Below are 25,957 nucleotides of genomic sequence, written 5' to 3'. Positions count from 1 at the left end.
AATGTTTTAAAAAACAAAAAGATATGCCACTTTACAAGTCCACCATAAGGTTTACAATGCAAGTAGAGCTTATAAAGGAACGTTATGAACGGACTCTGAACGGACTGCCAACTCACTGAAATACCTAGCACAGCGGGCTGTCCCCTCAGCACCTCCACTTGCTCTGATCCTTATGCTGGATGTGGGTGGCTCACTGTGCTTCCCAACTGTTCAGGCTAAAGCTGTGAGACCAGAATCTAGCCCAATACTCATTAGATCTGATCACAATGTGAACATGGGGGGGAGGAGGGGGAATCTTTCATCTGAATACAGCCCTGGCTGCACCATAAAATGGGCATGGTGCTTCCTAAAAATTCAAGTAAAATAAAAAATAAAATGAGCTGTGTTCCCTGGAGCTTCGGCAGAACTAGAACCAGTGCCCTCTGGGGAACAACCTTTCCCAGGGGGGCACCAAAGAGCCACAATCAGGAGGTGACAGGGAGTCTATGCAGAAGTGGTCCAGGAAGCAGCTTGGTGACAAAGTGATTTGGAAACCCTTCAAACAGTGTCACAACTAGGGGAACTGATAAGTGCTGAACAGTGACAGTTTTTATTAAAGGAAAGAAGAGTAAAAAAAAGTTTTTGGAAGTAGGCAGAAAATGTGAAACCTCTACTCTTTGGCTTCACCTAAATAGAGGGACCACCAAGGCACTTCTTATTTCTAAGGACATTTTATAGTATACCTCTTTTTAGAAATTACATGAATAATTTATTCTCTAAAATAAGCCAATAGGCTCATGTTGTAGAACCCTCCAATGTTTTCATTTGAATTTTTTGAATGACCCATATGAACTGATTAACACAAAATGAGAAAGATGTCAGCCTAAATAACTTTTCTTAACCAAATTTTCCGCTTGGAGACTTACTGCTGAAAAGAAATTAAGCCTGGTAACCAGTATTCAGCTAATCCACTGGGCCTTGATTCCATGTTCATACAAACTTTAGTTTTGTAAATGCTAGAAAAACACCTATCTTTTTATTGAAGTAGTTTGGATATAATACCTACCGTTGAGTTTTAAAGAAGGAAATGCATTTAATCTAATTTAAAATCAAAGGACTGTAAAGGCAGTAAGGAAATTAAAAAAATAAAAGAGGCCAATCAAATTTGACTTCCAATGTATTATAACTATCTGTGGATTTGTAATTGCATCATTTAAACTGTCTTACGTGGAGTCAGATTCAGCATTGCACTGGAGAAAGAATCCTACGCTTTTTTGGTGTGGTCTGTCTGGATAAAAGCGTGGCATCACCATAATCTTCCATGGCAGATTTCGCACAAAACACGGAGGGCTAAGGACCGACTCACTCAGTCTGCTGAAGCGCTCGACAGTGAACTGAAAGGTTGCCTCAGAGCGCCAACTCGTGTCTGCAAGAAAACATGTGACTGTCAATCAGAGCCCGTAAAACAGCCCTGAATGCACCAACAAACCGGAATAAACTATTCTACACAACATCAACTAGCTGCTAAAACCTAGCTCTCTGGAAAAATAACATCGGCCCAATTTACTAATTACCTAAAACAGCACAGTGATATGCAGCTTCTGTGTGAATGAAACCCCAAATTCAGGAGGCTAACAGCACACACCTGCCTTCCCTCCTAGATTTAAGAGTCCAGTGTGGTAAGAACAGCTATTCTACTTCTTCTCACATGATTCTTAGTGCATGGAGGAGCTTTGGAGAGAAGGGATGAAACATGTGACATCTGTCAAGGTCAGGGGGTTGCAGAGGAAAAGAAAGAGCCTTGAGACGTGACCTGAGCTGAAGAGGAACGAAGGGGGTGCTGAACTTGCAAACACAGGTGGCCTTTCGGGTAGAGGGCTATTCCCAAGGAAGCGCAGCACTGCTTAAAGACAAAATGATTGCTGAAAAGTTAGCCTACAAATAAAGGTTAAGTAACTTTATTAGTTCACAACTTTTGTGCAACATCAGTCTGGACTCCCTAGCAAAAAAGAAAAAGAAAAAGGGGGGAGGGGGGGGAGTCTCATTTATTACTCAATGAGACTAAAGGGCAATTTAAGGAATTAGGATTTTCTCCAATAAAAAGCAATGTGTTGTTGTAGTGCCTGATAGTAGACATTCAACTAATGTCACAAACTTTAGAATTCCAGCTTTTTACTGATGGTGGCTAGTCATTTACAATTGACACAAGCGCCAAATTAGCTCTGACAAACCCAGCAGTGTCCATATTGACACTTCTCAGACTCCCAAGGCCACCCGCCAATCTATCACTGCCAGCACTTCTTAATAAAGTATTGGAAAACTGCCACAGCAAGGTGCATGCTTCTCAATGCTTCCTCTCACTTTCTGTACCATCCCCCTTGCAGACTGGGAACAGTTCACAGACGGGCAGGGGACCAAGGGCCACACCGTGAGGAGCCACAATTAGTTTACAGAATGAAGAGGCATGGAAGGTTTTTTAAGAATCAGGTGCTATTTTGACATCCTGCCCGATTGGCTCCTGAGGTACCCAATGAGACTGGAGGCTCAGGGGAAGAAGAGCGGGTTAAGAGAACACTTCCTCCCTTCATCCTTCAGTCTCCAAACTGCACCAAGAGAGCTCAGGACGCAGACTTCTCAGTGTACACAAACTGCCTGATTTGTGACTAACTGAATTTGTTCTTAGGAAAACATGTCCATCAGCCCTCATGAGAGGTTAATATTCTTCACCAAAGAAAGAAAAACCAAATGACAGCATTTTTACCTTAAACTTTCTTCACCCCTAGTAGTTTTTCCTACACATGACGCTGCTCGGCAATTTACAGTGAGTCCTTTAAAAGGAGAGTAGTTGAGCAAGGGTTAGTCACATCTAAGAGGTGACTGCATTCTGAATCCAGCCTCTCCTAGTGGCAGGCAACCCTAATCCTCTTAGTGGATAATCAAGTCCACTGAAAAGGCAAGAAACTTGCTGAACAGGGGGTGTCAAGAATGGCTCAGGAGAAAAGCAGACCACTTTTTCATAGACACATAGATCACATATGAGTGGTATTTAAATTCTGCAAGGTGAGCAAGGACAGCTAGGACTTAATTCCCACTTTATAGACAGGGAAACTGAGGCTTCCCGAGGTTCACTGGCTCATCTTATCTAAGGCGTTTTACAAAGTGGAGTTTAATTCTCAAGATCTGTCAACGCTGAGCATAATGACCTTGCTTCTGATTTGTAGGATGCCATTCCAACACTCCACCAAACACAGACCCCGATAAAGCTGACCTGCTGTATATGGATTGAAGAACTGAAGAGAACCAAATGAAAGCACCCCAGGACACACACTCCTGGGGCCTAAAGATTTCGAGGCTGTAAGATCTCACCTCTCTTCTAATTATGATTTTGTTTTCAGATACAATTCAGCTATTGATAGGATTAAATTCGTTTTTTTAAACATATATATATTTTATTGATTTTGTACATAGAGGCAGGGAGAGAAATAGAGAGCTAGAAACATCAATGAGAAGAAACATCTATTAGCTGCTTCCTGCACACCCCCTACTGGGGATGTGCCCGCAACCAAGTTACATGCTCTTGACTGGAATCAAACCTGGGACCCTTAAGTTCGCAGGCCAACACTCTATCCACTGAGCCAAACCGATTAGGGCGAGGATTAGATTCTTATATAGATTAAAAACTGACACATATCAGTGCTTTTCTGTTCTTCAGAATTTAAGTCAATTTCTAAACTCACCTTTAAATATTATTAAATAGGACCCAACAATAGTGAAGTCAGCGTGGCACTGAGTCCATGTGATGGCAGGCCCGGCCCGACAGAGGCCTGGTGCCAACCTGGCTCATGGACTCAGTTCACTCATTGAATTATACACTAGATGTGAGATTCTGCCTCACAATAAAGGCACATCCTTAGAACTTATCTTCCTAAACAGGAAATTTAACGTAAGATTTCAAGTAAATAGAAATCTTACTCTATCACTAAAAATTATTTATACTAATTTAATAATTCAAAATTATTTTGAATACAAAAAGATCAAAATAAGAAAAGCTTACTTGAAACCCACCTTTGACAGATAAGGCTGGCCTGATATAGCCCTATAAGAAATTACAACAGGCTAATGTAAGTGTTTGCCCAAGAAAATGGATGAAAGGTCCTTGAGATTCTGTGTACAATTTTTGCAACTTCCTGTGTGTATAACTACTTCAAAACTAAGAATGTTTTAAGAAAGCAATAAACCCGGAATTATGAAGGATACCCCACATCTTGCAATATTAGTATTTCATCAAAACAAAGACTCTAAACGGGCCAGGATGCCACAGAACTCCTATCACTCCAAGAATCTTTCTATGGTAAATAATAGAACAATGAGCTGTGTTAACTGCTGCCATCAGACATCCTCAATCAGATACCTTGATAAAGGCCACTTTCCCATCCTGTCTCCGAAGACAACAGCAGCAGCAGCAGCTCCCATCTAGTCCCCAGCTACCATTTTGCTTATTCTTACAACAATCTTATCTTTGCAGGTCAAAGGCCAGCGTACTGGCCTGGGGTTTAGTTTCTTGAAAAAGTAGAGGATGATAAAATACTTGGGTTTTCTGAATCAGAAAAGTTAGAGTGAAGTTTTCCCAAATGGCACTCTTGCAGTTAATTGTATCAAGCCTCGAATACAAGTCTTCACAAAGCCCTAGTGAATTCCCAGAAATTACTTGTTTCATGGGTACCAACAATCTCAATCTAGATCCCTCTAGATCTGCAGAGGATGCACTTGCTCTAAAGCTTCTCATGTTCATCTCTGGAAAGACAGTGACACTAACATCCAAGTACAGTACGTGTGCACAACTAGGAAATGATTGGATACTTGTCCACAACGCTGTAAACAGGATTTATGCTCTCTACCTCACAAACATTTTTCCAAACTGTGTATTAGCTACATAACTTTATATAGAAAATGTGCCTTACTAAGGCCTCTCTGCACAGTTATGGCATTGATCATTGAAATCCAGTGTTTTCCAGATTGAGGTGTTAAAAGGAAATTCAGGGAAAAGGGGTTCTAAAGTCCAGAGTTTTGGGGGAATCATTAACAAAAACAGTCTTTCAGAGAAAGATGTTCGGATACTGAATGACTCAGAGACCTGTACCACAGAAACTTGTTTAACCTAGCACTCCTCAAACTTCCTAGATTCACAACACACTTATGTCCTGCAGAAGAGTTTTTTGAAATACACATGATGGCTGTCCTTAAGTAAGGAAAATGCTGCCCTTAAGTAAGGTTTCTGCGCCTAGAACAAGAACCACCTCCCCTCCTGCTCCCTTTCCCATCAAATAGAAATCATGTGGGGGTTTTGTCTGTTTGTTTGTTTTTCATTCTCTTTCTCATGGGTCTTTCAAAAAGCACTTAAAATCCAAACCAAGAAGACCATTATACTTTCTCCTATAATATGCTTCTTCCATGTGGTAATTCACAGCAGGAGCATTTCCATTTTTAGGTTCTATGGCTCAGTATCATTACTTAGTACTAATAATTTAGTAAAATTGCCTTGAGAAAAAAGGGATTTTACATACATTATGATCGCATATAAGTGATTCCAAATGAGGCCGTTCCGGCTCTAAAGAGACAACTGGCAGTATCTAGACATTTGGTTGTCACAACTAAGGGGATCAGAGTGGTATGACTCTAGTGCCCTTTAATGCACAGGACAGCCGCCTACAACAAAGAATCACCCACCCAAAAAGGCAACAGAGTTGAGGCTGAGACACATGCCTTTTTATCTACATCTGTGTCTTCTCCCAAGCCCTCTGCCCATAAAAACACCAGTGGAAATATCAGATTGAAATTGCTCTGTAGAAACTGGACTGAGAGTGCTGTGACTGGGCTGGACCAGCTATTGCTCCACAAGTGGTTAGAATTGGTCCTTCACTCACACCTGCCACATCAGACCTGGCTGTGCCTTCCCACTACACTCTTTGAATTACTTTTGGCATCTCCGATGTCTAAAATAAAACCAAGAGCCCAGCAACCAGAGACCACACCCACACCGTTGCCCTTGATCTAGAGTGGAAAGCGCACTCCACAGGTAACAAAGCAGCGGGTTTAGACCACTCTTCTTTACCTTCCTCAGATATTGCCTCAGCCAGCTGCCAGGGGGTAAACCGCACTGTCAGAGAAATCTCAACTACGGCTGCAGTTTCTCATGGAGGCTGAACTTTTGGCAGGAGGTCTGAACAGCAGTCCTTCTGGTGGTGCAGCCCGTGGCTGATGAAGTTTCTTTCAACTGCCCCGTTACACCCCTGGGAAGGACACAACCCTCATGAGGATTGATGGACATGCTTTTGACAGAACATGGTTTCATATTACACTGCAAGACTCCAGGGGCTGCATAGAGTGATGACTGGCTGCTACCTGCTCACGATTTTTGACCTTGCCAAAGTACAGGTCACCTAATCTAATAAATTACATTAAAAAAAAAAAAAAAAAAAAAGGAACTGCCTCATAAGAAAACGATTCCCTAGGCATAAAATGTCCATGCATGTATATATGCATATGTTTTCTGCATAGAACATATTATAGACCTAAAGTTAGTGTGGGAGAATGAAGGCCAAAGCTTGGTCTGATTTCACACCTAACAGGAGTGGGATACAGACACTGATAGACACGCTGCACTAAGAATGCAATGGAAAGCCAAGTTCCAATGTCTGGAAGTATCTTGCTGCCAACAAGGAGGAACGGAGAGTGACATGTAGTTAATCTGAATACTAACAGTGGCCGGAAAATTGCAGGCCTGTGTACCCGTTATAAAATCATAAACTTCTGCATTTAAACCTTCTCACCTAGGCTGGGGAGAATCAACTTACCTTGAAATTTGTAGGTAATCTTGAGCTCAACACCAATTCAACGCCCAATTTTTCTTCAGGCACAAGCTCCTAAAAACTAGCTACTTTTAAGAAACTCAGAAGAACTTGAGGAAGAAATAGGCACCACATCTACTTGTGTTTCTGACAGAGTTTCTGTCTGGTGCAAGTAAGCAAACCACAGGTACTTACCATCCTCCATATCTTCTTCTGTGTTGTTGTGCCCATCACTCATGGCTACATTCCCGTTGATAACAGGGTTTTGAGTAATTCTTGGTGGGTCATCTGTATCTCCAGCTTTAAAGAAAACAAAGAAATTCCATGGTTTTTACCTTTTTGGCTTAAATTAAATAAAAATACATTGGTACTTTTGATTATTTCTAGGCACTAATAAGTTCCAACTGTGTCAAAATAAATGCACTCTAACCCAAAAGGCATCTACTAGTATGTTTACTAAATATGAACTTGGGTTGATTTCCAAGATGCTAAATGTACTTTAACATACACCATACCACATAGTAATTTGCTCCATCTCCAAAGATATCTACTTTGAAGTAGGTTTCCTATCCATTAAAACCAATAGATCCTAGAGAAAATTTTAAAAAACATTCCTTTTACCGTTGCTTAACTTGCTCAAACATGCGTGCTTTTTGGGGGGCACAGGGAATTGGGAAGGAGGCTCATGGGAGAATTGGCATGTATAGAGTCTAGAAAAGACCAAGAAACTAATAAAATGATTTTGTCATTCTGAATGCTTGCTGAAAATATGTCTTGGAAAACATTTACATAGAATCAGAAGTATGGGTTCAAAACTTTTAAGCAATGGCTTGGAAACATAAGGTATCAATTCTAACTGTAACATTCTCATTACTATTTTTACCAATTAATTTAAAAACCATCTTCTTACACTGGCATAGGTTCATGATGTAAAAGAAGAGGGGAGTGGAAAAAATGATGGAAAGCCAGCACTGAAATAGTATCTACTCACCAAAAAGGCCACATTTCACATCTTAGATCCTTGCCATCTTTCACATATCAGAATAGCTCACTGCAACTAATGCTGGTCCCATGCTGCCTGTGCACTGAGCTCTCCTTGGGGCATCAGGCACTTCTATAGAAATCAGACAGTCTCAGCTACAAACAAGATATTTGGGGTTTTTTTTTGTTTGTTTGTTTGTTTTTGTGTGTGTCTGTGTGTGTGTGTGTTTAAAAATATATTTTATTTATTTATTTATTTATTTATTTATTTATTTATTTATTTATTTTTACAGAGAGGAAGAGAGAGGGACAGAGAGTTAGAAACATCGATGAGAGAGAGTCATCGATCAGCCGCCTCTTGCACCACCACCCACTCTGGGGATGTGTCCGCAACCAAGGTACATGCCCTTGACTGGAATCGAACCTGAGATCTTTCAGTCCGCAGGTGGATGCTCTATCCACTGAGACAAACCGGTTTTGGCCAAAATATTTGCTTTTAAAAATATGTACATAGGTGTGTCCTCGGCCCCCAATGTTTTAGTCTTTCCAGCATTTAGACCAGCACAGTTCAGCACCATGGATAGCACCATCCCTTTCCCTCTCTCTACACTCCAAAACCCCAAATTATCAGGTTACATCTCTCAACCATTAAACTGTACTTTTACCCTTCTTAAGCATCAGACACACATTAGAAATCATTGGAAGCCAAGAGACCAGCATTACCACCACATTTTGACAGACCAGTTCTGATCTTAACACTCTTAATTAAGTTGTTCTATTAAATTTAAATATATACATTTAAATTAACAAGTTAAAAACTATTGTTAAAACTAAACCTTGACCACTACACCCCGACAGAAAAAAATTGGTGGAGGGAAAATATGGCAAAGAGAAATTCCTTTTACCGATGCTTAACTAGCTCAAACTCTGAAACGTGCTTAAAAAGCAATAAAAAATCGGGTACTGTGGCCAAAATGTCTTTCACCCACATTTCTCCTCAAAAATTAACTACATGAAAACACCACAGAAATATTGTATGAGGAAAAAGTAAGAAGTCCTGAGGAGGCTTATGAAATTAATAACACACAATATTCCACGATAGAATATTGCACAGCTGGGTACCTATATGGAAAATTCAAGTTAAAAACAAAACAAAACTAAGTAATAAATGCAGTAACTATTAAGAGGTTCTATAGAAGCTGAAGAGTATTTTTCATCATATGCACACACTACCATCATGTGAATGTACTATAATCTTAAAGTAGTTTGTTTGACACATGTCCTAATACTTTTAAAAATATATTTTATTGATTTTGTACAGAGAGGAAGGGAGAGAGAGAGCAAGTTAGAAACATCGATGAGAGAGTGTCATCGATCAACTGCCTCTTGTACACCCCCTACTGGGGATGTGCCCGCAACCAAGGTACATGCCCTTGACCGGAATAGAACCCGGGACCCTTCGGTCCCCAAGCCGACGCTCTATCCCACATGTGTCAAACACAAGGCCCGAGGGCCAAATCCGTCCCGCCAGGCCTTGCAATGTGGCCCGCACCGCGCTGTCATCACTGCACTCCGCTGTGTTTCCATCACAATGACAGTTTATGACTGTTCAGTAAACCATTCGGCCCGCGATTTAGGCTGGATTTTAGATTTTGGCCCCTTCTCTGATTGAGTTCGACACCCCTACTCTATCCACTGAGCTAAACCGGTTTCGGCTGTCCTAATACTTTTAATTTAGTTCCTTGGTTTAAAACTCTGTGGCTGCAACTGCTTTCAAGTATGGTTTCTAATGAGCAAATGCAAATATGACAAATAATTCTCTGTGCACAAAACAAAGCACTGCTCCTAAAAACAGGGTGTCATATAAAGGTAAGCAATCTAAACTATGCAGGTGATAACTTGCCTGACCCATGATTCTGAGATCCAAGTGAATTCAGATTATTGTTGAAAGAAAGTATTTTTAAAGATTTGCTTTGGTGGCTTGAGATAGAGCACTCTTTCACCAGAAGTTATGATACTAATAAAAGATCGATTAAAGAGAACTTATCCACAACACCTTAATGTGGGGTGGGAATGAATAAATTGGACCAGTTTTTCGGCAGCAGATTAACTGCAATGTGGCAAATGAAGAGAGCCTAATATTTTATGAAATGAGAGCTGCTGTTCTTTTGTTAATGATGATAGGATTTCTCTGAGTTGACCACAGAAGGCAGGTAGAATAAACAGTTGAATGGGGTTCTCCTGGGCAATACCCCATCTTTTACACACCAAGGTACACATTTCAGTGAGGCTGACCAATTTGCTCTTTCCCACCCTTCATAAGCATAAAGATGGGGGTCGGTGGATGTGAAATAGAACAAAGTTCTAATTGGTCCATCATGTACATGAGAATCCAGGACAACAGGCCCCATGAAGCTCCCAACCAACTGCCATGGGAACTTTGTAGAAAGTTGGCAACTCAAGTCTAGCTCTTGAGGGACTGATATCCAGCTTTTAAAAGCACCTCATAAACAAGTTAGTTCAGCAAGAGGATTAAAATTTTAATTAAGACACAGTAAATCCCTAGACCAGAATTAAATGAAAGTACCCGATAACCAAAAAGTCTGTACGAGGCTTCCAGAAATATCCTAAATAATAAACTGCCTTCCTTATCATCAAAAGGGTGCAAGATTGGTGTATACATATGTTTATTGCTATATATATAGCGATCCTGCTCCTGAATTTTATGTACTGCACAGCCGGAATTTTCCCAGATGTGTCGATGCTTATTTAGCCCATATGAACAACACTAATTTTTTGATACACAACAATCTCAAATAATAAGGCTGGAGACATGTTTGGCAAACACTAATGAAATATGGAATGCCTCAAATAAACAGATTTACGTAAAAAAAAAAAAAAGGTCAAATGTCTGCAGGGTGAAAGAAGCCAATTATTGATGCAAAATATACACTGACACTCAGCAAAACAACAGAAACCACTTCTGTTACTCATGGGTAAGCCTTGTGACAACAAACCCTGTGATAAGTATCAAAGGCATAATTTTAATGTATATGTAAAAAGACACCAAATACTTTTTTTAAAAGAGTGAGTTTAGAAACACACAAAAGACTACCTTAGCTAGTTACAAATCCTCTATATCCTCCTCTTTTACTGAGGATGCCTATGCTTATGTCAGCTTTCCTTCCTGATGATTTTCATTTGTGATGTCATAACAGATCTACTAACCCAGAGAACATGACCAATTGCTATGGAAATGATGCACCACTAATCTGAATCTCCCGAATGAGCTAATAAATGAAATATAAAATGTATTGGCTTTGACATTTTCTATCACTTCAAACCTCTACCAAAAAGGCTGGGTTTGGTGAAACCAAACACCACAATAAAACAACCCAGCCTTTCAACTAAGATAGTTTCAAGACCACAAAGACCCTGGTACACAGAGATCCAGGCATTCCTCAGATTCAGTCTCCACACGGTCCCCCAGAGTCCTCCTTGGATTTCCCACCTAGTGACACAACCCAGTAGGCAAAACCAGGTTAAAATAGATTAAGATTAACAACTTAGTCCCTCAGCAAGCCTTTAACTGCACATCTTAATCCCAACTCTACCAGATCACCCTGAGTTCCAAGTCAAACCACCCTCCACCCCAGCCATTCTGTTTGGTCTTCCCCTCCTCACATCTCTCCCAGCATTGAACCCATTTTAAAGAATATTACATAAAACAGAGGTTATCAAGATAAATTAGAACACTGATATCTTTCTGCATACTGATTTCTTAATTGTCAATCCCAAATACATTTCAAAAGGACAGTTCAGAAACATCAGTACTGGTTCTGGAAACCTATCAAGCAGCATCAAGATTCCAATCTGAACTCCCGAGTCACCTTCTTGTCCAAGTCTGTGGTTTCCAGCCATGTCTGCATGGCTCTGCAGCAGAATCTACTGAGTTGGGGGAGGGGAGGGTTCTCTCACCCACATCAGAGTGACTGCATAGAATCTCTATGCCTCAACATTCTTTTTTTTTTTTTTTAATTCCCCACAAAATAAGGACCAGAAACAGATTCAAGCAACTTCAACAATTTAAATAATCACCTTCAAAAGGCAAAGTATCTGTCTCTATAGGGTGGCTTTTACGACACAATACTACCATGTTGGGTTCTCTATATGTATAGATAACCATTCCTATGTAAAATGTGTGTATGGTTATGTGCATATATTCTTACTATGAACCCGTACACTGCAAAGAAGTTTAGTAATCTGTAAAACACTAAAGCACAACCACAAAAGAAAATGGTGTGCAGTTATTAGACTTGATGTAGCTTAATTATAACATATAATTTACCAACCATTCTATTTTCTATGGCAAATAGTTTGACACTAGAAAAACTGAAGCAATACTTTTTATATTTTTTAAATATTTAGGATACTTAATAAATGACTGTCCAATATGGTAACAATACAAAAGAGGGGGGGGGGGGGGGAGGCAAAATGGCCCAGAAATAGAATGAGGACGTTAACAGGGTTAATTGGAGGGAGGGAGGGTGTGATCTGGTTGGGAGCATTTGAGATCTTGCTCCCCTGTATATGTTGTCAGCTTGATTCAAATAAACTTAGAAAATTTTAAAAAATAAATTGGTTACTAGTTTCTTAGTTGTTGATTTAAGTTACTAATGACTGGAAACCGGGTGAGGAGTACATGGGGACACAGCAAATCTTCTTTTAAAAAGAAAACACAGCAAGCCTTCAAGCCAGAGAAGGAATATTAACATTAAATTTATATGTGAAAAATTTTAGCATGAAGCATTCGCATAAACATATGTGAAATTCTCACATAATTAAAAGGAGAAAACAAAGTGGAAAGAGACTTGACTTTGGGTGGTGAATTCACAATGCACTATGCAGATGGCATTAAGTAATGGCATATTGGAAACCTGTGATTTTTTTTTAAGTGGGTAGCTTTATTATTTTTTAAAATATATTTTATTGATTTTTTTTTTTTTTTAACAGAGAAGAAGGGAGAGGGAGAGGGATAAAGAGTTAGAAACACTGAGAGAAACATCGATCAGCTGCCTCTTGCACACCCCGTACTGGGGATGTGCCCACAACCAAGGTACATGCCTTTGACTGGAATCAAACCCAGGACTCTTCAGTCTGCAGGCCAATGCTCTATCTACTGAGCCAAACAAGTTTCAGCAACTTGATTTTATTACCAATGTCACCCCAATAAATCTATATAATAGAGGAATATGCAAATCGTCCAGGATGCCATCATAGTAACAGTAACGACAGAATAGCAGGGGTTGAGGGATGACCAAACGACTGAACAGCAGGCTACCAGGCTACGTGGGGAGATCAAGCTGTCAGGGAGGGGGGGGGGAGTTGGGGGTGACCAGGTCGGCAGGAGGGGGCAGTAAGGGGAGACCAGACCAGGGGGAGGGCAGTTAAGAGTAACCAGGCTGGCTGGGGGGGGGGGGAGCAGTTAGGGACAATTATGTCGGCAGGCAGAGGCAGTTAGGGGTGATCAGGCCAGCAGGCAGAGGCAGTTAGGGACCATCAGGGCAGGCAGGCAGATGAGCAGTTAGGAGCCAGTGGTTCCAGATTTTGAGAGGGATTTCCAACTATCGGTTTAGGCCCAATCCCCAGGATTAAGCCTAAACTAGCAGTCGGACACCCCCAGGGGGGTCCAGGATTTAGAGGGAGCAGGCTGGACAGAGTGGTGTCCCCTCCCCCCCGCCCGAATTTCATGCACCAGGCCTCTAGTTAAATAATAAATGAATGGATGAAGAAAAAGGGCAGCCTGGGAGCTGAGGCAAGAAAAGCTTCCATACAGATGCCTGGGTAGGCATACAGAACAAAGATCTTCAAGAAGATTGCTGGGAGGAGAGCTGTGGAGGAGAGCCTATGTCTGTTGTCCTGAGGCAATGCGAGCACCACCTCAAGTTTGCTTGCAGTAGTTCATGAACCAGTAGCTCCCATTTACTGGCCCCCTACTGGGTCTCAGGCAGTGATCACAGCCTCTGGGTGAGGCAAAGTGGGATGACAGAGAACATGTTACCAGAATGAGTCTCAGCCAGGCACTCTGAGGGCACTGCCACGGGAGGGGTCCAGGTCTATAAAGCCATGGCAGCCCTTTCTCTTTCTCTACCTTCCTCCCTAATATACTATGTGCCATGTGGCCCTTTCCTCAAGGAGGCATGCTCACTCCTTAGATACAAGTTTGATGGAGCAGCCATAAAATCCAGAGGGAGGCCCTAGGCAGGAAGAAAATAAAGATGAAAGAAAGTTCTAAGCATAGAGACACGATGCTGTGAGACTCTTAACTCTATGAATATACACTTATTACAACACCCACTCTTAACATAACCTGTAGTCCTGCACAACTTCTATATTCCTCAATTTCATGTTTCTATGAAACTCATTGTGATATCACGGGTTCACAATTACTATAGAAATAACAGAGATCCCTTTATGCAAAGTATCATCACAACCAAGATACTGATGTTGACACAAGACACTAATCCAATTCCTATTCACTTGCACTCATTTTATGACATATATCTGTTTATGTGTTCACCAGTCATGATACTGAACAATCCCAACACAAGGACCCTCAAAGTGCACTTTTACAGCCATACCCACATCCCTTATGTATGCCACCGCCCCCCTTTCCCCCCCAAATAAACCCTGGCAATGACTAATCTCCACATGTGTAATTTACCATTACAGAAATGGACATAGGTATGTAACCTTTTGGAAGGCCTTTCAACATTCAGTGTGACTCCCCTGAAACATACATTGCCAAGTAGGGTTCCATGGCAAGGATACACCATTATCTGACCACTCACACCTTCTAACATCTGGGTTGTTTCCAGTTTTGGGGATAGTATGAATAAAGCTACTATAAATATTTTTGTACAGGTCCCGCTTTAGTATTTATTTTTACTTTTGGTTTACAAGAATGAAATGATCACTGCTCACAATGGCAAGGCAAGGGCTGCAGAGATGCATTCCGGTAAACAATGACCTTCTCCCCTGTGAGCCAAATGGAAAGGAATCTGCTGTTGATATGTCACCTTCCAGGCTTTCTCAGTGTTCACATTCAGACATATGTGCATGAACATTTGTCTGGGAAAGGAAACAGTACACTAATAATAATACATGGATCAATTACAGCTACCCTGAGTCAACATACATGCACATATGCGTAAATATGCACATGGATACATGGATTTAATTTTGAACAGCACCATAGCATTATGTCATGATTACTCACGTATTCCCTGATACGATGATTGTTTCTAGTTTGAGGGCTTTCCCTCCCCCACCCCACTTCCATGATGTACCGCCAGCAATTCTAAACTATGATTTTCATCCTGCTGCAAGTTTTGTAGCCAGTTCTTTCTCAAACAGATCTGGTCCCTAAGTAGCTCTTCACATCAAAGAACCAGAACTCTACAAAATGGCTCCAAACAACTAAATCACAAGACCCACCTTCAGCACAAAGTTCACATACTGTGTTCAGGAGAACTCCTCCAGCTCTCAGGCACAGCTCCATTACTATTTTTTGGAGGAATCCAAATACAATCAATTTCTTGATGGTCTGGCCCAGAACAATCTTCAATTTATGGAACCTAGTTCCAAGCTCACAAAGAGTGAAAAGCAGCTGACAAACCAAGAGACACAGAAGGTGTACTGAACAGGACTAAGATGCAGGGTGCTGAAACCAACCAATTATAAAGGGAGGATGTCCAGAAGCCAGGGCAGCACTGACCAGTCAGGGGGACACAGCAACCCAAAGGAAGGTGGGCAGTCACGAGGGACACCCAGGCTGGGAGTTACCACACTCCCTAAGAAACCAAAGCCTCCTGAGAGCTGGGAAACAACTTCCTGCCACTTGGAGAGAACATGTGGTTCTGTGAGAAAACTCAGTAACTGAAGTCAACTCCACTTCCATCTGTGCAAGCCGTCTAAGGCAGTGGTCGCCAATCGGTGGTCCATGGATCGCTGGTGGTCCACGAGGTCCAAAAGATTGGCAACTGCTGGTTTAAGGAAACCTTTGGAGCAGCGGTCGCCAACCAGTGATCCGTGGATTGCTGATGGCCTGTGAGGTCCGAAAGGTTGGCGACTGCTGGTCTAAGACAACATTATGCCTCTGATGAGACTATGGAATACAGCCAGTTCTTGGACAGAACCTGAGGTAACCAGGGACTGAAGTTCTCACCTCAAGTCAGTATTTTCTCCCTTCCTTGAGTCAGTAGCTCCCAAAGTTTTCCACCCTCGTGGCCACTGGGTAGTGAGAAGCAGATGCCAACAGGCAACGTGGCCCCTGCTTGTCCAGTCACAGACAAAAACAACACTGCCCCCTGGCTCCAAGGAAACAAGAACACTTTCCGGCCCTCACTCCCTCTGCCTGACTAGGGAAGTGAAGCCTCCCAGAAGTAGTCAATTTCTGAATGTGGTCCTAAGTGGAAAACTTCAACTATGCTTCAAAAAGATCACTTCTAATCCATCACCATGCCATCACCAAGGACTTCAAGCATGCCCTATTTGCCTGCAATCACAGTAACAACAAAGAAGACATTCTAATTATTTCTAACACATCTTACCCAGACAGGAAGAACCTGGGAGGTGAAGGCAAGCATTTCTGCCCGGGACTGGGTAGAGCCCACACTCTTCTCTCAGAAATTAGTCAACCAACCACTTATCAATCGTCTTGTGTGTGCCGAGAGCTGGGAGAGGCTCTGGGGCTCAGGACGGAGCAGGCAGATAAGCTATGGGAGGAGACAAGAGGGGACAACTGCAATGCAGGGGAAAACAGTATTAACAGAGCCACGGGGCTTGGACATGCATCATCAGCCACAAAGAAAAGGGCATAGGTCGAAACCACGAATGTAAACGAGCCAGTTTGGCAGATAACCTAGAGAAACACATTCTAGATGGAGTGGCAATGCAGAAGATGGGAGATGAAGTTCAGATACAGGTGGGCAGGGCCAAGGCTGTGAAGGCCCATGAAGGTCATGATAAGGACTTTGCATTTCATTTCCAAATGTTCCCTCTGGGATATGCTCCCACTGGCGAGAGGTGGTAAAGGGGTGATAAGATGGTAACAAAAGGAGAATTGACTTTGGATGATGAACATATACAATATACAGATGATGTAGTATAGAATTATGCATCTGAAAGCTACATAATTAATAACCAATTTCACACCAATAAATTCAATAAAATTTTAATTTAAAAAGAAAAAAGAAAGAAAAGAAAGCCACTATGGCCTTGAAAGCACTACTCAAAGAAGAGCTTTCTGGTCCATTGGAACTAAGATGTTCCAATATTTGGAAATTAGCTGCCAACCCCATACACCCATGTAGTCAAGCCTGCCAGATAGATGCCTCCCTTGGTGTGCTACAGAGGATGTGGTTGCCCCTCGCAGCTAGTCTGCCAGGCTAGCAGGGCAACCTCCAGAAGCTCTCAGAATTCCTTTGGTCATATTATTAAAAAAGAAATTATAGCTTAATCAATACCACAACTCTAAGGTGTTCCGGTTTTAATTATTTTATGACTTTTACATGATTTGGCTATAAGCACCTCCCATTTAAATGGCTGGCTAGCCTGGCCAGCATGGCTCAGTAGTTGAGCATCGACCTATGAACCAGAAGGTCACGGTTCAATTCCTGGTTAGGGCACATGCCCACATTGTGGGCTCGATCCCCAGTGGGGGGCATGGAGGAGGCAGCCAATCAATGATTCTTTCTCATCACTAATGTTTCTATCTCCCTTTCCCTTCCTCTCTGAAATCAATAAAATATGTTTTTAAAATGGCTGGGAGTCATGTCCTACGAAGCCAGGACTTCTTTGGCCTTCTGCCATTGGTGGGCCACCACAGGGCCTGATGCCGATGTCTGCCCAGCTACTAAGTAGTAGAGCCTGAAGGTTCAAAGGGGACCCACTCTATTGGGTCAGTTCTATAACTGAAGTAATCCCAATTTAAATTAGTGAAATGAAAATAAGTCACAAAGAAGGTCACATATAAATTTGTGTTCCTTAAATAAAACTATTTGTTTGGGGCTTTCTGTTTGACTTGACTAGGTAAAAACCATCTGCTCCCTGGGGATCATCCTAACTGCCAATCATGTCTGTCCCACAAACCCTGACTGACAACTGAATGCTGGCTGGGCACTGAGGCGGATGATCCATTGCTTGTTTTCACATCTGATCCTGTTCCACAGAAAAAGAGAACCAGCATTATCTGCTAAGTTGTGTAGCACAGGTCACCTGTGGAAAAGAAAGTCCCAGCATACCTAGCAGAAACACAGGTTGGTTCATGGAAGCTACATGATGAAGGTAGAAAATGTTTGCAATGCACAAGAACCAAAGGACTGACACTCAGAATGTAGAGTTTCTAAAAATTAGGAAGAAACTACCCAACTACAACAAAGGAGAAATTAATAAGAAACAGAAGACCTACAAATATGCTTCCCTAATTAACGCAATACCATTTTTCATCTATCATACTAACAATGGAAAATACTGGAAATGCCCACTGATACTGAGGGTCTCGCAAAATGCGTAGCATCAAATGGCTAGCTGGTGCGCATATTTACAGTCAAATCATTCTCCCCATAGGCACTATTTAATAAAATCAGAAATCAAATATTTTCAAACAAAATGAATTCATTCCAAAGAAAACTAGTATACCCAAAGATGCACACAAGCAAATTTCTTACAGAAAAAAATTAACACCTAAGTGCCCATTAACATCAAAGGCCATGTATTATGTATTAATACTATAGCTCCATTTATATGAAGTGCTTTTGAGACAGAACGCCTCGGTTGAGGGAGAGTGGTAGGTAAGGAATGGGGAGATTGGAAAGGTGATGGATAGGGGATACAGGGGCTTCTTTTGGTGAAATAAAAATCTTCCAAAATTGACTGGAGTTATGGTTGGTTGCACTACACTGAAACTATACTAAAAGCCACTGAACTGTACACTGTGAATAAGTGAATTGCAAGGTATATTAATTATCCTATACTAGAGCAGATGGTTTTTACATAGTCAAGTCCAGGCGTCCTCAAACTTTTTAAAGTGGGGGCCAGATCACGGTCCCTCAGAGAGCTGGAGGGCCGGACTATATGAACTACTAATTCCTACTGTAACACCTCGGCTGCGCTCACTGCCCAAAAAACCTGGCGGGCCGGATCAGACTCCTCTGCGGGCCGCATGTGGCCCGCGGGCCATAGTTTGAAGACCCCTGGGACTCAAGTCAAACAGAAAGCCCCCCAAAAAACTAGAATTTCATGCATGGGAGGGGGGGTGTCCCTCAGCCCAGCCTGCTCCCTCTCCAATCTGGGGCCCCTTGTGGGATGTCCAATGGCCTTCTCACAATCCAGGACTGCTGGCTCCCAACTGCTCCCCTGCCTGCCTTCCTAATTGCCCCCAACCACTTCTGTCTGCCAACCTGATTCCCCCTAACCACTCACCTGCTAGCCTGCTGTCTCCCCCCCCCCCCCAACTGCCCTCCCCTGCAAGCCTGGTCCCTTCAACTGCCCTCTCCTGCTGGCCATCTTATGGAAGCTGTCTTGTGTCCACATGGGGGCAGGATCTTTGACCACATAGGTGCAGCCATCTTTGTGTTGGAATGATGGTCAATTTGTATATTACTTTTTTATTAGATAGGATAGAGGCCTAGTGCACGGGTTGGGGTCAGCTGGTTTGCCCTGAAGGGTGTCCCAGATCAGGGTGGGGGTTACCTTGGGACATGGGCAACCTGGGCAAGGGGCCTGTGGTGGTTTGCAGGCTGGCCACGGCCCCTGGCGACCCAAGCAGAGGATTTGTTTATCTTCTATAATTGAAACTTTGTAGCCTTGAGTGGAGGCCAGGACAGGCCAGGAAGTTTGCCTTCCCCCATTGCTGGGAAAACCCAAGCCTCCTGCTCGCTCCCTGGCTGCAGCCATTTTTGTTGGGATTTATTTATCTTCTATAATTGAAAGTTTGTACCCTTGACTGGAGGCCAGGGCTGGCCAGAGCAGGTGGAAAGCTTGGATTCCTCCATTGCTGGGAAAACCCAAGCCTCCTGCTCATTCCATGGTGGAAGCCATCTTAGTTGAGTTAATCTGCATACTGGCTCCTAACTGCCTGGTGGACGTGGTTTGTGGGTGTAGCAGAGTGGTGGTTAATTAGCATGTTTCTCTTTTATTAGTGTAGATAATAAAAAGCTAATATGCAAATCAACCAAATGGTGGAATGACCGGTCGCTATGAAGTGCACCAACCACCAGGGGTAGGTGCTCAATGCAGGAGTTGCCCCCTGGTGGTCAGTGCACTCCTACAGGGAGAATGCCACTCAGCTCTAGTCCTGAGCAAAGGCTCACAGATGGCGAGCACAGTGGCAGGAGCATCTCCTGTTTCCGAGGCAGTTGGACATCCCCTGAGGGTTCATGGACTGAGAGAGGGCAGAGGCCAGGCTGAGGGGATCCCTTCCGAGTGCATGCATTTCATGCACTGGGCCTCAAGTATCTAAATAAAGCACTATTAAAAGGTGGGAGGCACAACAACTTAATAGAAACAGGCCATTTCACCTAGAGATAAGTAGTTCAACAAATCACACATTTCTGAGAGCTCTGCATAGTAAATGATGTGGATACTGAGCAACTGAGTCATGTATAAGTAATCCACTTTCAGCAGTATTTCTCTAAAAATAATATTAAAGTTTGGTGTTTAAAAATTCAATTATCTCAAAGTTTACTTATGTGTGTAATTTTACTCTACATTCGTGTAGGTTTTTTTTTTTTTTTAATATATTTTATTGATTTTCTAGAGAGAGAAAGAGAGAGGAATAGAGAGCTAGAAACATCGATGAGAGAGAGTCATCAATCAGCTGCCTCTTGCACATCACCTACTGGGGATATGCCCGCAACCAAGGTACATGCCCTTGACCATAATCGAACCTGGGACCTTTCAGTCTGCAGGCCTACGCTTTATCCACTGAGCCAAACAGGTTTTGGCTACATTCATGTAGTTTTAAATAAAGTTTAAGAGGCATGTCCACCAATAGAGGAATCATTGAATAAATTATAAATTACAAGGACTTTTAATTAAGAATGAGTGAACTTGCATATATGGACCTGTAACAAAGTCCAAATACATTAGGAATATAAATTAACTCTTGAGCAATGGAGGCTTTCTTTCTAGCTTCTATGTTGTTTGAATGTTTTAGTGAATAAGTATTACCTTTACAATAAAAATTAACACACACACACACACACACACACACACACACAAAGGAAAGCAAATCGTGGTGTAAAAAGGCACAACCCAAATACTGCCCAAGCATGACACCACCCCAACAGCCATCAGGAGTTGTACCAGAGGAGAATAAAGAGAGGCAGAAGGAAGTAGGCATTCAGAATAGAACCTAAAATAAAGGTATTAATTACCTAAACAATTTGAGGCCTAGAAGATCAGTTTCCATACTGGCAATTAAACACGTAGATTTTCCTTAAAAACTATTTTAAAAGACAGGGTACTTTAGGGGCTGTGGATGAGGTCAGAGATAGAGTTTTAAACAAGCTAGTTAAAACTAGTCAAACACAACCAATTTCAACTGAATTCCTTTATTTGAATAAAACCACAAACAGAATAATTCTAGAACAGAAGACTAAAATGTTTCTGGGTTGGTTTTGTGTGTGTGTGTGTGTGTGTGTGTGTTTAATGTGTTGGTGCAGGCAGAAAACCACTCTGGTTTTATCGTCCTTTTGAGAAGACCTTCCCTAGGTTTTAAAGGAACACCCCATTTATAAACACACACACACACAAAAAAAAAACACACAAAAAAAAACACTAGTGGCCAAAGAAATGGTTTAAAAGTTCCTGGAAGACAGAAGAGTTTCCCAGGAGTAGGAAATAAAATACAGTCTCTCCCTCCACATCCCCCAAAAGGGGGAGGGGACCGTACAGTTCACAAACCAGGAGACCTTGAACATTGTTGATGCATTAGCAATGTCCCCTGTGAAAACTGGACACCCAAGAAGTAACATCATTGGCACAGAATATGTACTGCGTTCACAAACTGGGAATCTCACAGTAAAGACATCAGTTCTCTTCAAATTAAACTATATGTCTAAATACAGTTCCAAGCAAATCCCAGCAGGATTTTTTCTACCTATGACAAGCTGATTCTAAAATTTACAAGGAAAAATAAAGGAAATGAAGTAAAACAACCTGGAAAACTAAGGACACAGTTTGATGAATTAAACTACCTGATTTTATAATTCACCATAAAGCTTTAGTATCAAGACAGAATTGTACTAGCAAAGAGAGTGTCACAGACCAATGAAACAGAAGAGTCCAAAAACAGACCCACATAAGCACAATATTTGATTTTTTACAAAGGTATAAGCAATTCAGTGGAAAAGGAACAACTGCACACCCACAGGCCAAAACAAAGACCCTCAACCTCATACCTTAAGTACACGTTAACTCAAAAAACTGAAAATGGAACTCCTATTCGACCCAGTAATACCACTCCTAGGAATATATCCTAAGAAACCAGAAACACCAATCAGAAAGGAAATATGCACCCCTATGTTCATATCAGCACAATTTACAATAGCTAGGATTTGGAAACAGCCTAGATGCCCACCAGCAGATGACTGGATCAAAAAACTAAGGCACATCTACACAATGGAATACTATGCTGCCATAAAAAAACAAGGAATTCTCATCATTTGCAGCAACCTGGATGGAATTGGAGAACATTATGCTGAGTGAAATAAGCCAGTCAATGAAAGAGAAACACCACATGACCTCACTCATTTATAGACTGTCGAATTACAGTGGGGAGGATAGGGAGATAAGGGGGAGATAAGAGATCAACAGAAGGACTTGTATACATGCATATAAGCAAAACCGATGGATAAAAAACTCTGGGGGGAGAGGGCAATGGAAAGATATATACACATATAATACATTAATAAAAAAAATGTAAAGATAATGCCATACCTCATTAAATTTTGGTTTGAAAAAGAATTATTTCCTATAAGTGTGTTCTTTGTGTTTTTCATGTATTGGTGTATATAATCTTTAAATAAAATGGCTGATCTTAGTTTGAACTTTTAACATGGCAAGTAATTATATAACCCACCTATCCAAAATCTCTCTGGGGTTTCTGTAACAGGATCCTGATAACAAAAAGTTTTGTAGTGCAAAGATCAGACTGACTAGTGGATTTGTAGTGTGTCCCTTTAGTAAACTGGAATTACAAGCCTCTCCCTGCAGAGTTCTCACTTAGAGACAGCCTGCTAGTAATTTGAGGATTAAGAGTGAAGAAACCCCACATTCTTTTATGCCTGGGGTTTCTCTGCTCTGTGGGCTCTTAGCTTTGTGAGATCTATGGGTACCAAGTTCTTCCCTTGCAGACTGCATGCCTTATAAACTTCAGATCCAGACCCAGATTCAATGGCAGCTCCCACAACTATGCAAGGTAAAAATCTAGTAAGTTCCTTTATCCATCTCTACTACTACTCTGCTGCTCTGATTGGACTCTCAATGGACACTGATACCCTTATCTTATACCATCCAAGTAATTTAGTGGTAAAGCACACTAATAACCACAAACAAAAAATTAAAAAGTCCCTTTTAAAAATACTGAATAAGGTCTATTTTCTGATCCAATATGGTGGGGTTCCACAGATGAAATACTACCCTATCCTATCTAATAAAAAAGTAATATGAAATTAACCATCACTCTACTACACCCACAAGCCACGTCCACCAGCCAATCAGGTGCGAGCAGGAGGCTTGGATTTCCCCAGCAATAGAGGAAGCCAAGCTTTCCACACACCCTGGGCAGGCCCAGGCCTCCACTCAAAGCTATAAAGTTTCGATTATAGAAGGTAAATAAATCCCAACAAAAATGGCAGCAGCCACAGAGCAGGAGAGAGCAGGAGGCTTGAGTTGCCCCCGGTAATGGAGGTGGCCAAACTTCTGAAGCCCTGGCCTGCGCTGGCCACTACTCAAGGCTACAAAGTTTCAATTATAGAAGATAAATATATCTCAACAAAAATGGCTACGGCAGTAGGTGAACTCAAGGGTGGCTTTCTCTCAGAGGTACTTGCAGCAATTACCACAGATTACTGAGACACAGGGGCCTATTAGGGCAGGGCTGATGGGAAAACAATGCAGTCTGCTCTGCTCTACCATGAGATTCCGCCCCAACCAAGCTGAGCACAGGGGCTTTTGCAAGTCTTGTCTCATAAGGGTGTCTCCAGCACAGAAGTTCTCTCAGCATAGACAGTTGATCCTCACAGCCAACTGGCTTGGAGGTCAATTCCTCCCAGTGATACCAACAACAATCAAGGCTTAACTACAACAAGACTGTGCACACAGCCCACAAAGGGGTGCACCAAGTGTGTCCACCTCAGGTAACTGGGAAGGCTGAGCCACTGGGCCCTATAGGACACCTAGCACACAAAGCCACTCTATCAATTCAGGGAAGCAGCCAAAATGCAGACAAAGAAACATGTCACAAATGAAAGAAATGGATGAAAGCAAAGGACTGGATATAGAGTTCAAAACCACAGTTATAAGGTTTTTCAAGAATTTTCTAGAAAAGGCTGATAAATCTAGCGAGAACCTCAAGGCTATGAAAAAGGACCAACTAGAAATTAAGCATACATTGAAATAAAAAATATTATACATAGATCTAACAGCAGAGTAGAGGATCGCAAAAATCAAGTCAAAGATTTGAAATACAAAAAAGCAAAAAACACTCAACCGGAAAAGAAAAAATAATCCAAAAATACAAATATAGTTTAAGGAGGCTTCAGGACAACTTCAAGAGTACCAACATCAGAATTATGGGGCTGCCAGAAGAATAGAGAGAGCAAGATACTGAAAACCTATTTGAAGAAATGTCAGAAAACTTCCCCCACCTGGTGAAAGAAATAGACTTACAAGTCCAGGAAGCGCACAGAACCCTAAACAAAAGGAATCCAAAGAGAACCACACCAAGACACATTGTAATTAAAATGCCAAGAGCAAAAGACAAAGAGAAAATATTAAAAGCAGTAAGAGAAAAACAGTTAATTACCTACAAGGGAGCACCCATATGATTGTCAGCTGATTTTTCAACAGAAACTATGCAGGCCATATAGGAATAGCCCTGGGATCTAGGATTTATTTATCTTCTATAACTGAAACTTTGTAGCTTTGAATGGAGCTAAGCCTCCTGCTCACTCAGTGGCCCCAGCCATTTTTTATTGTTTTTTAAAATTTAATAAATCTTTATTGTTCAGATTATTACAATTGTTCCTCTTTTTCCTCCCATAGCTACCCTCCACCCAATGTGTTAATTATAACATAACAGATATGCCCAGGAAACACAAAGGAAGATACCTCTATTTTCATCTACCCAGAAGTCTTGCCTCTGGCAGTCTTACCTCAAATTCCCCTGAACTCAAATCCTAACCATCCCTTACAATCCATAGCAAGTACCATTTCATCAAACCTTCCAGCTTCCCCACAGCCTATCATGATCTCTCTTCTCAACTTCCAAAGTCCTACCTCTTCACCCCTCTTCACATTTATCCCTTTCTCTCCTGCATTAATTATGTATGCACATGGCCCATCTATATATAACCTGACTTCCTTTAAGTAAAGACATCTCTTATCATTTCTACATCTTTGAATCACACCCACACCTGAGCCTGAAAGAGTGATTCAGTGATTGCCAGATTGCCAGCAAGAATGCTGAGCCGGTTTGGGGAACCTCTTCCTAACTTATTACAGAAAGAAATGCTCAGTTTTCCATGATTCTAACCAAGGCAAAAGCCTGCCTAAAAGCAAAGCTAAACCAAGTTCACAGGCTGGGTCTAAGCAGCACTGGCAGCACAACTCTGACCACGTAGATGCTCTACAGCTTTGCTGTCCTATCTAGAAGCCTCAACTCACGTGTGACTACTAAGCCCCTGAAGTATGGCTAGTGAGGCTGAGGAACTGCTCATTTTACTTAATGTTCATTAAAATAAACCTAATCATCCAGGTCCAGAAATCACTTCATCCTTCAGAGCCTGGGTTTCTTCACCTGTAGAGTTGGAGGCATAATAGACACTTTCTACCCCAAAACAAAATCATACAAGTGCCCTCTG

General features: G+C 41.8%; 1 protein-coding gene across 7 annotated transcripts in view; it reads right to left on the bottom strand.

The window, feature by feature from the left end:
- Positions 1–25,957, bottom strand: part of USP7 (ubiquitin specific peptidase 7) — a 69,153-nt gene that overhangs the window by 27,801 nt on the left and 15,395 nt on the right. For 4 of the 7 annotated variants that reach the window (XM_036409114.2, XM_036409118.2, XM_036409121.2 and 1 more), the window contains exons 2-3: positions 7,023–7,127; positions 1,207–1,405 (exon numbers count right to left, since the gene is read on the bottom strand). In XM_036409114.2, coding sequence (XP_036265007.1) covers positions 1,207–1,405; positions 7,023–7,127 — 304 coding nt within the window. Of the gene's footprint in view, positions 1–1,206; positions 1,406–6,091; positions 6,270–6,833; positions 6,965–7,022; positions 7,128–25,957 lie in introns of those variants that run through there. The other 3 variants (XM_036409116.1, XM_036409117.2, XM_045571296.1) reach the window with 3 other exon arrangements.

This window comes from Pipistrellus kuhlii, unplaced genomic scaffold (genome assembly GCF_014108245.1).
Source record: "Pipistrellus kuhlii isolate mPipKuh1 unplaced genomic scaffold, mPipKuh1.p scaffold_m20_p_4, whole genome shotgun sequence".
Classification (NCBI taxonomy): Eukaryota; Metazoa; Chordata; class Mammalia; order Chiroptera; family Vespertilionidae; genus Pipistrellus; species Pipistrellus kuhlii.
Note: the sequence above shows the minus strand (reverse complement) of the source record. Positions and strands in the feature narration are given on the sequence as shown.